The 11,352-nt window shown below is 47.7% G+C and overlaps 1 protein-coding gene across 1 annotated transcript; it reads right to left on the reverse strand.

Annotated features, from left to right (window-relative positions):
- Positions 1-2,721: 2,721 nt before the first annotated feature.
- On the reverse strand, positions 2,722-8,676 carry LOC144123524 (uncharacterized). The gene is made up of 3 exons (XM_077656341.1): positions 8,542-8,676; positions 7,457-7,593; positions 2,722-3,355 (listed from the first exon to the last, which is right to left on the reverse strand). Exons 2-3 carry the CDS (start codon positions 7,572-7,574, stop codon positions 3,072-3,074), a joined length of 402 nt encoding a protein of 133 aa, XP_077512467.1. The 5' UTR covers positions 7,575-7,593; positions 8,542-8,676; the 3' UTR covers positions 2,722-3,071.
- Between the last annotated feature and the right edge of the window lie 2,676 nt (positions 8,677-11,352).

The raw sequence follows: 11,352 nt of genomic DNA on the forward strand, positions 1-11,352 counted from the left end.
CTGTGCGATTAAAACCCACTATATATATTCATTATCTCTAAGAAATGTTCAAGCGCAACACTGAAATATTTGCTTTGTTATAATTTTTTAGTGAGACGAACTTTTGCACTCCTCTGAGAAATTCGAAGGGCTGTGACATGACCAGGACACTTGTTCCGCCAAAGTTATTAAGGGTAATTACTTTAGCCGGCTCAATAAAGAGCCTCAAATTTTATCGAGAAGATCGAAGGGGGTCGAGCGCAAACTCTGGTACGTTTGGCATGGAATGACCCTGTTATACGTGAAGACGAGGTGGAGTATTGTAAGATGTGCGCGATGGGGCGAATTTTACAGCTGTTTGTTCTTGAAAATTTTCAAACTTGTTCTCTCGCAAACGTAACGGCATCCTGATTTCTCTCCTCAACCAGATTAAACCGTGACAGCGCGCCACGGACGAGTATTTCTCTAGAGTACATTTAAGAAAACTGCCTGCATACTTCGCACCATACAGGATGTACGTATCGTTCATGCACGAAGCCTTGCTTGTTCAGGATCAATTATGAGGCGTGTCATTCAGTTTACAGCTACACTTACCCGAGTGTTAAGACCCGTCCGTTTTCATAGCGAATTTACACTGGTTTGACTCAGAGTGCAGCCAGTACGGTTCAAAGTGTACAGGCAACGTAGACGTTTGCTATGGCGATCTGAGACAGCTTTACTTTTCTTTTGTTGGGGTGTGTGTGTGTGTGTGTGGGGGGGGGGGGGGGGGGCTCTTGCTGATTACAAAACTAATGCATAAAAGTAAAGACGAAAGCAATTCGTGACATATAAACTGCAAGCTTCAATGCGGAGTGGGGCGACAATTTCGTGCTTCGACAAAGACAACAATGCATCCATTTCGCGGCTATCACATGACCCGTGACCCAAATGTGTATGGCGACGTCCTTCGCAAGCGATCAATACTCGCCCCGAAAGGATAAAAAAAGTGCATTGACAGGCACGCCTCGTGCCTTGGTACACAAACAGACAGGGTGTTAGCTGCGCAGCAGCTTAAGTCACGAAGCACGCATAATCTTACGCCGTGGATTTGCTTTGATATGATTCATGTCGCGTGCTCACACAATCGAACCCTTGAATTGAGCGACGTTCCATCGCTGTAACAGGATTTGCGCAGGCAACATCTGAGTGTTTTCCTGTTCTTTTTCTCTTCAAGCAAAACTGCAAGCAAAAACTATCACTTTTTCCTTGTTGTAGAGTTCGCTCGGTGTCAAGAGATCTACCTCCACACGTACGAAATCCATATTAGCGCGCTGTGGGAGCTAACACGATTAATGATAGACTAATAAAGTGGTATTAGGGAAAGAATATCATACGCGCGTCCTGAGCTAGCTCTACGAAAAGGGGGTACCACGGCGGCTATCTTGGACAAGACAGTATAGTTCCACCACCAGGGCGGCTCCACTTCCCCTCTCCGTCCTGTAAGGACTAAGTGCAGACGCGCGTGAACTGCCGTCAAGTCTAAGCTTGTAACTTCAGTCGCATGATACTGTCTTGATGCTCTGAGATGACGGAATATCTCTTTCCGGTACCGGTATCAGGACAGAGTTGCTGAAATCGTCAAGTTGCCAGATGGACACGAAAAGTGTGCTAACTATAAAGACGCGAATATAGCCCGGAAGTTAGCTCGATTAGTTGTGCGTGAGATTATTTGTAAATTGGGCAACATGTCCGAGAACAAGATATGCGTAGCTTTGCGAGACTACCAGGAAATCTGTGTTCGATTTCCGGAGCTCGGCATGGACACTTCGTTTTTACATTACATATATTAGACTAAAAAGGTTAACCGGCTGAAATTCGAAATAGCCCGAGCCTCTTGACAGTATTGCGCTAAGTGTCAACACATAGCTTTTTTTTAAGTGTCAAGAGCAATAACTCACGTACAATATATAATGCTAAAGCGTTTCATTTCTCTTAAAAGTCCAGCGATGCGATAATTATCACCTAAGAAATGTGCTGATAACTACCCTGCATAAATCCTTCAAAGGACATGCAGCATCTAAACGTTATGGCATGGAGAGGAGCCTTTTGCCTCTTTGTGTATAATCAGATGTTATAGACATCTCCGGGTAGTGCAATGTTATTACGTGCACTTCTGAATGTCAACTCACCATCGTTTACATCGATCACTTGCATTAATACTGATCGCAACCTTTATGTATCTGTGTAACACGTCCTAAGATAGGCACTTGGAATACTTTCACGGCTCTTTCGTGCACTGTGTACATGTAGTTGCTCTCAGTCAGAACGTGGCGCTCGGCAATGAATAGGTCAGGTGGTAATGACTCCTTTGTTGCTAGTTTTCGGTCGTATAAAAAAGTGCTCTTTTTCACTGATGCGCCACAGCGACGTAGCCTGAAGATAACAACAGTGCGACATAACACTATACGCCACTTCAACAACGACCGCTGCATTTTGCAGCTGCACAAAGCCTAACTGTGCGGCTGCAAAACATGCTATAGCTCAATAGCTTGATTCTAACAAACAGTGTTTCGTTAAATCTCCGCCCTCCCAACCACCCCGAGAGAACGAGGCACAGGATGCGGGAGAGCGACGTCAGTCCAACGAGACAACCACACGTCTATCTGTCTGTTCAGGGAGTGTAAACACCGACGGTCATGTGCTACATTCGGCCACCGTTCCAGAAGTTCTGCCCCAGGGTTGCTGGACAGCGCACAAGCCCCGGCGCTCGAAGCAGTTCCATTCTGCACGCATGTTGCAAAGCAACCACCAATACTCAAACGTCCTTGCTGGTGGCAGGCCCAAACTGCTAGTTCAAACAAGCAAGGAATCCGCTTCGCATGTTCTTCAGTAGGACCTGCGCGAAACTAGACCGCCGAAACAAAAAATGAATAAAGCGCTGTTTTGTTTCGTTTGTTTTGTTTCTGTTTTTGGGCACCTAGATCTTCTTGCTCTCAGTCACGTTGTCGAGAGACGCGCACCGACTGTAGCCGAGAAAGTTCCTCTTGCGCTCCACAAGCGCGCACATGACGCTTCGCAAGCACCGGCTCTGCTGGCCATGGCGCGCGCGCGGGTCACGAAGAGGCCAGCTTGGTGTCCCTCTGGGCGATGTAGCCCGGCGGCAACGCAAGTTCCAGGGCTCCGCGGTGGCACGGGGTAGTGCGCACGCTCACGGGCTGCGTCGGCTGGTAGGCGGGGCTCAGGGGTCGTAGGGGAGTGATGATGCGCGACGGAGGGTCAGCCACCCTCAGCGGGTCAGCTGCCCTCAGCGCCTCCGCCAGAGGAGCGGCCGCGCCTGAGGCCTCTGCCACGACCCTGAAGGCCACGTCCGGGTGGATGATGCCCTGGGCGTCTTGCGCTGGAACAATGCATGGGCGCCCGTTTGTGAGCAGTTTGCAGTCGCTGGTAAAAAGAAAAAGAATGGTAGTTTTCGGACTGTTACGAAGAATAGCGCAGAACCTATGGCATGTTGATGCAGGGGCATTATAGAGAGTTATATGTGTGTATATCGTACCTGAGTTGTTCTACACAGATAAGTATATAGTAGCCGAAGTAATCAGGACGATTATGACGGAGGCTGCGGCGCAGAGGAATCAAACATCCCGCCGGTAACGAAAGAGAAAGTAAAGAAATGCTTAGAAGCAATGCAGCAAGGGGGACAGCAGCTGCTAAGGGCCACTAGATAAACTGCAGATCTCTTGAGCGGCGTTGGGAAGATTATGCTAGAAACACAGGCCGTCCTTTATACGCAGTGCCACATAACCTCGAGAAACTGGAATCTTGAAAGAACGCTAACTTTATCTTACTACATAAGAAAGATGAAGTCAAGGGTTTGAAAAAAACACACCGATCAAGCCTACTGTCCGTTGCCTGTAAGGTATTTACTAAGGTGACCGCTAATAGAGTCAGGACAACCTTAAACTTCAATTAACCAAAAGATCATTTTAGCTTTTGTAAAGGCTACTCGGCAATAGACCATATTCACACAATCAGTCAGGCGATAGAGAAATGCGCAGTATAACACGCTCCCAAATATAGCCTTAGTAGATTACGAGAAAACATTTGACTCAGTCGAAACTTCAGCAGTCATGCAGGCCTTACGAAATCAGGGTGTAGAAGGAACGTGTGCAAAAATGCTGATAGATATCATAGCGGCTGAAAAGCCATCGTAGACCTACACAAATATAATAAAATCCGAATAAGGAAGGATGTCAAGCAGGGAGAGGCGATCTCTCCAATGCTCTTTACCGCGTGTTTACAGGAGGTGTTCAGAGACCTGGCTTGGGAACAGTTGGCGATAAAAGTTAATGGAGAATACCTTACTGATATGTGATTAGCTGATGTCATTGCCTTGCTAAGGCACTCAGGAGATGAGCTGCAAAGCATGATCGAGAAGCAAATTAGAATGGCGGGTATAAAAATTAATATGCAGAAAACTAAAGTAATGTTAAACAGTCTCAGAAGGGCAGCAGTTTATGATGCATATAGCCAGGTGCTGGAAATTGTAAAGAAATATTTCTACTTAGAGCAGGTAGTGGCCGCAGGCCCGGACTATGAGAGTGAAATAACTAGAAGGGAATAAGAATGGGGGGTAGTTGGCAGGTACTCACTGCAGGTACTCACTGGTCATGAATGACAGTTTACCAATATCCCTCAAGAGAAAAGTGTACAACAGCTGTATCTTACCAGTACTCACATTTAGTGCAGAAACGTGGAGGCTAACAAAAAGTGTTCAACTTATATTGAGGATAACGCGGCGAAGCCATAGAAAGAAAAATTATAGGTGTAACGTAAAGAGACAGAAAGAGAGCAGAGTGGATCAGGGAACGAACGTGAGTTAATGACATCCTATACTCGAAATCAAGAGGAAGAAATGGGCATGGGCAAGGCATGTTATGCGAGGGCAAGGTAGCCGACGGTCGTTAAGGGTAACGGAGTGGATTCCAAGAGAAGGCAAACTTAGCAGAAAGTAGAAGAGGGTCAGGTGGGCGTATGCGATTAGGAAGTTTGCATAGGGATACGGTGGCCGCATCTGCCATAGGACAGGGTTAACAGGAGGGATATGGGAGGGGCCTTTGTCGTGCAATGGATGGAGTTAGGATGATGCTGATAATGATGTATAACGGATGCCTGTACTAAAATAAAGAAGGTTTTAATAAAGACTGAGTGTCCTAGCCGAGTGAAGAGAACAAAGTGCTTTTGAGAGTCGCGTGGCTTAGTCTGCAGTATATATTTTTTTGCTCTCCAAAGTTGATTAAGTAGTGCCTACTACTCAGCTAACTTTTATATATTGGGCTCAAGAATAAGGTGTCAACACCGAAGTTATATATCGTCCTTAAATATGGCTGGCTGAAATGTTTGCACCACGGTGCCGTTTACGTAGGTTTATTTACTGGCCTTAAATTAAAGCACATGAAATACAAGCGATACCACATGACAGCTGCTGGCGCATGGCTCTCGCCCAGTGCACACGCAAACCTCCATCTCGGACACCGCTCCAGAGAACATCGGATTCTGTTGCTTAGGGCGAGCCCTGGGACGCTCAAGCAGCACCGATGTTACGCTACTTAAAGCTGCGTAAATAGTACTCTGGTGCAAACATTCCAGCCGGCTGTTTTTAAAGGCAATCTGCAGCTTCCGCATGTACACTTTATTCCTGCCAAAAATATTTAGAAAGCTAGATAATAAGTCTTGACTAATTAATTCAGTTGACAGACTGCTGAGAGAGTTTCATGGCCTAGTCATCAGAAGAAAAAAAAGTATAAATTGTCGCGTAGTGGCGACGGCAGTCCAGCAGTTATGAGCACAGTGAAGAGATTTTCAAAAGAAACTTTATTGGGCTGACCTGCGCCCAGAAAGAGCTGAACGACTAGGCTGCGGCGATAGCAACAAACGCGATCGGCGGTCGTCGAGGAACAGAAAATCCCTGCCGCTCGCAATCGCGCTCAATTTAAAGCTGGCTAGGAACCTTCGAAATAAAGCCCTAAAAACAGCTACAAAAACCTCGAACAAGGCAGAAGCAGTTGTGTGTGGGTGCGATCATTCGAGATAAAATTGGTCGCATCTCGCATCACAAAGTGATTAAGCCGCGTTCCGTAGGCATTCAGCAGGAACAAACAAATGTGCAAAGCTTCGCAACATTATAATATAATGTGATCGAGTGCTGAGCACTCAGCTGCTTACACTTGACTAGGGCACTCCGTTTTTTTTTAACCTTGATTACTTTTGGCAGGGACACCCGGTACATACGATGCACTTTGCACGCGCGTATGGTTGTCACTGTTCATGGCAACGTATACGATTAATTAATTCTTCTCTAAGAGTTAGATCAGTCTTGTCTTGAAGGACCATGTCCACAGTAAGCCATAAACAAGTGGGCTAGTTGATATAAAGCCTCTTAGGAAGTGCTCTGTAGCGGTGGCATCACGTCGCGTGATAGTCGTCATGCGGCTGCATGACGTAAGACCTCAGTGTGGCCTCTCAGACGTGCACACATTTCCGTCACGAGCGGCAAGGTCAGCTTGCTGTTCCGGCTAGGCTACGACGTGCAACCGATAAATGGCGTGTGGGCACGCTAGTTGACTTAATGGCTCAGGGGAGTTCCAGCGCACCTAGATCACTGCCTCTACTGCACTGCAATGCTCCGCTCTGCGGACTAGCGTGTGTTGCGTTCGACTAGATCTTTACAGGGGCCTTGAAACACCTTCTGGGGAGGGTGCATAAACTTGCTCAATCACTAAATTGTGCTGCCATGATAACATGAGCCAAATAATACACTTCTACACACAGCAGAGAACCCACAGTCGTACGCAAAAGGTGGCACGCCCTTTCCAGCGATTTTTTGAGGCTCTGGCTCTCCTCCATGTCGCGCTTCAGCGTATGTCGGTTGAAATGTGGCTATTGTTTAGGTTCTTTAAGACGTCACACAGCTACCATCGCCGCGGCCAGTCAGCCGCGTCGCTCCGATGAGTCAGCAAAAGCTCTTCCCACCGCCTCCCCGTCGGTAGCCGGCGGTGGGGCCGAGTGGGTGGGGCCGGTCAGAAAAGGAGCGCCGACCTTTCAGAGTAAAAAAAGTGACGAGAGGAGAGGAAAAGGCGCGAAAACGCCGTAATTCAAATTTTGACTACAGATAACTGAGCTTCTAACAAACACATTCAAAAAATCCTTGCTGGAAGATATTCGTAATGCGACGTCGTTTAAGATCGCAAGTATATCGCAAGTTTATTGAGAGTACCTTTCAGAGCCCGTTTAATGTGCATGCATCGTTCACGCTCGAGCAAAGTGAGCAGTATTGCTAATCACTGAAACATGTCTAGGTATGAATGGAAGGTTCGAGAAAATTGTTGTAACTGCATGGAAGGTGTGGGCAAAAGTAAATGGGTAACACTGCAGCTATCGACGTCCAGCCGAACGAAGGCGAAGTTCTTTCCAGCAAGAGACGAAGGTTCACTTCACTCACTGGTCCTCAGTGCTGCGGCCGGCAGGGCTGCGGTGGGGATGCACAATGTGGGAGACTTGCGGCGTGGTCTCCGGCAGCACACAATGCAGAGTACGGTCATGACCACTGCGGACGCCATTACCACCACGAGGGCTATCCTGCACGTAGCACGAAGAGAATGCACATTTTTTTTTGGTCTTCAGCAGTACCTTGACGTTTCCTTGGCACTACATCTCCAGCAGTTCTGCACAAAAGAGCGTTGCAGCCGTCAACTGGTGATGCTTAGTGCAGAACCACGCTTAGCTCTAGGGGAACTTTTATTTTATGATGAATCAATCGAAAACGCATTAATTTGGGCGGCATGTATGCCAGGTGTTTCAGGAAAGCCGGTCACTAATTTTTAAAACTAGGGTTTTTGAGGTAAAGAGAAGCGTTTTGCGACATAGTAATACCAGTGTTGGTGGACGTCAAAAAATAGACGAATTATGTTAGCTGGTAAAGTGATTAACTAAATTATGATAGTTAAGTTTTTAGCTATTACAGATAGGCATCTGAATACAATTAGAGATTTGTAGCCGGCCGTTATTAATAGCCATATCAGTCTTCAGACATTCGGAAACGCGATTACCCTTGGCGCTGTGGCTCGACAAAATTTGGCTGTTTCAACTAGTTCTGTGTACTGGAGGGGTTGCTTGGACTGCATGCTTTACGAAACCGCATGTATTTGTGTCTTGTGTTGCACATATATGTTTTGTGAGCGTAGGCTTATTTATGCGTTAAATGTACATGCGGGAGAAGAGGCATACATACAAGCACAAGAAATAGGAGAGTAAGCTTACATGCATGCAGTCGTGGCCGAAATTGTTTCACCGTTCGACTAGAGTGTTGTCTTACAAGAACAATCACTCCGTGCCACTGCTCAGCTGTTAGCAAGGTACCAATACTTCCAGACGTTTTAGGCCGCCTCCTGACAGTCGCATGTGAGACAGCGAGAAGTGCTACCCAATATACAGAAGCTCCAGAGCATCTGCAAGCCCATGCTCCCGCGCTACAGATTTGAAAAAAAAAAATCGTTCGTTTCAAGAGAACACTGAAGGCGGCCTTACCAGAAGTACCATGCTGGATGGAGGTACGCCAGGGTAACGCGCGGGGTCCTTTCCTTTACGGGGCTGGATCGGTGTACTGCACGGCTGAGCCGTATCCATGCGCAAACACAACCTTCGTGACCTTGGTGCGGGAAGCTGCAGTCTGCAAAACGAGCACAAAAGTACTAAGCGTGGAATCTGGACCTAATTGGAAGTTTCCTGGCCGCTATGCATTTCTCCGTAAATAAAGTTCAACTAAGAAAATGTGGCGAAACGGCCGGCATATTAAGTCACTGGACAAAGCAGGCCGGCGTTGTCGCCAAAGACGACTAAAGCGTATAGTGCACGGTGAGCAAACCGTCATAAAAACAGTTCTCTGGCGTTATTCTATTCGCATGCACTGTTATAAATACCTCCAAGTTTGAGTAAATCCAAATATGTAAACTAGAAAAAGCCTTTCAGGAGACAAATCTAAATTCATTCGTACGGCCGCCGCCGCGGTGGCTGAGTGGTTATGGCGCTCGGCTGCTGACCCGAAAGACGCGGGTTCTATCCCGGCCGCGGCGGTTGAATTTCGACGGAGGCAAAATTCTAGAGGCCCGTCTACTGTGCGATGTCAGTGCACGTTAAAGAACCCCAGGTGGTCGAAATTTCCGGAGCCCTTCGCTACGGCGTCCCTCATAGCCTGAGTCGCTTTGGGACGTTAAACCCTCATAAACCATGAACCATTCGTACGGCTGCACCCCCAGCAGTAACGATGAACGATTCAATTGTTTCTAAACTGCTCACATCCTGAGATGGTCTTAGCTTCACACTGCGCAAGCCCATCGTAAATGTTTTTTGTTTATACAAGTATAGAAATCATGTGATCCAAAATGCGAGAATTAGCAAACAAATAGAGCAAACACAAAGTGAACGAGGGATGGGGAAGCCTCAGGAAACTTGCAAACGTTTCGACAGGAGGAGCGAGAGATTAGGAGTGGCGTACGAACTGCTAGATGAATAGAACGGCGTTAAAAAATACTCACCCTGAACGCGATTAAAACAAAATTGTGAAGTGCCATCGTACAGATAAGTGCAATAAAAAAGGTGCGCCCATAAGCTAAATTATCGCGCTGATCTGGCCGTTTGAGCGCCGTTAATTTTGCTTAGCCTTCAATAAACGTGTGTGAAACCATGCGCAAAATTTCGTGGACGTTCTCTGAGAACACTTCCAGCCTGTGCATGCAGATCATCATCAGCGCGCTACAAATACCGTTATCCCCAACCTCAGCATGCTTAGCATAGCCGGCAGTATGCGCATCTGAGACCACTAGAGCGGTTATCTGTCCATGTCGTTCGAACTGGTCTAGAAGCGTGCTGACGTGCTTATACATTTTCTTTATCCATGCCATTTCAGTGCCTGCGAACTTAGTTGTTGTCTGCCAATCTTGACGCAGGCCGAAATAATTAGCGAATTTTTAGCTTCGCGAAATCTGTTGTTCCAGTCTAGACAGATCCGCGTGCATCACGCTTCCTCACCGCATTGGCGCAAAAGGTGCGAGTAGTTGTTGCCCGTTTCAGCAGTGACCGTTGCTTGGTCTTTCAGTTCTCTTGCACTGAACCTAATGCAACAGCAGAATAACGGCCTGAGGGCCGAGTTGGTGCATGATGAAATGAACGGCGGCGCCAAAATGACGCTAATAATATTAACACTAACATGTGCGCATGTGGTGTCTCTTCTTGTTAGTGTCCTTGTTGCACCGCCATTCATTTCCTAAAGCAACAGCAGTCGCCAGCAAATCAGCTACATATTGAAAAGTAACCATGCAGCACACGACAGTAGTAATAACCGTCAATGAGGTACCGTTGTACAGCGCGAACTCAGCCTAATTAGGCCTCTGATTTCCCGCCCAAGCTGCATACTGCCGCTGTAGTGGGCCGCTGCACGAGTGTTTCTGACGGCGTAAACTTTTTGTTGGACTCATACCGCCCCTCAGCACGTTTATCACGGATTTGCCGTGGCTCGACCATAACCCCTACTGCTGCTGACCTCGCCAGCCGCCCGACTCCTTTCCAGGGTCCATTTCCACTTCTTGAGCTACCCCTTTTTGAACGGTTCCTTCATGGAAAAGGCCTGCATTCCTTCCTCCGCATGGTTCGGACCTCCTCAGCGGGCCAACCCGTCGGCAGGAGGTTCTACTTCGAGGACTGCGGCCGGCCGTTGTGGCCCTGACCACTGTAGTCGCCAGCTGTTCGCAGCCACGTTTCCATGCCTCTAACCCTCCCCCACAGCACCCCATCTGGTACTACCCCAGTCTTAGGTAGCTCTGTCTTCGCCACCTTCAAGGCAAATACCTCCACTTGGCCACCACCCCCGATCTGGCCCGGCCTCATGACTTGTAACGCTGGGGCTGGAGACCTAATCGTCTCTCCTTATACTGCAGCCTACATCGGGGAATCCTGGGTTCATCTTTATATTTGAACTCTTCATATACCGCGGGGAATAATTTAGCAGCTCGAAAGTTAGAGAGCAGAGCTTCTCAGTTAGGTATGGAGAAATTTGTGAAGTATACAAAGCCAGGAAATCTTACGCCAAAGTTCAAGGTTGGTGGGTGTACAGGCCCAGCCTCGTGTGTGCGTGTGTGTGTGTGGGGGGGGAGGGGGGGGGGGGAGGGGCTACTGGGTTTGAATATCGGTGCCGCAGGAAATCCGCGGTTTTCTCAATAAATTCAAACGTCCCCCGGTCAGGTGCTCGGCTTTCCCATAAGGTAGAGACGCTCGTATCACCTCCTCCTGCAGACTACAACGCGCCCAAGCATCGTACCTTTCCTGTAATAATAATAGTTTGTT

The sequence above is a fragment of the Amblyomma americanum genome, chromosome 3 (genome assembly GCF_052857255.1).
Source record: "Amblyomma americanum isolate KBUSLIRL-KWMA chromosome 3, ASM5285725v1, whole genome shotgun sequence".
Classification (NCBI taxonomy): Eukaryota; Metazoa; Arthropoda; class Arachnida; order Ixodida; family Ixodidae; genus Amblyomma; species Amblyomma americanum.

Excerpts from the sequence above, each read along its gene's own strand:
- LOC144123524 (XM_077656341.1), bottom strand. The coding sequence starts at position 7,574 with ATGGCGTCCGCAGTGGTCATGACCGTACTCTGCATTGTGTGCTGCCGG. Across the intron at positions 3,356-7,456 it reads GGCCGCAGCACTGAGGACCA|CGCAAGACGCCCAGGGCATC; the intron begins GTGAGTGAAGTG and ends GCATTGTTCCAG.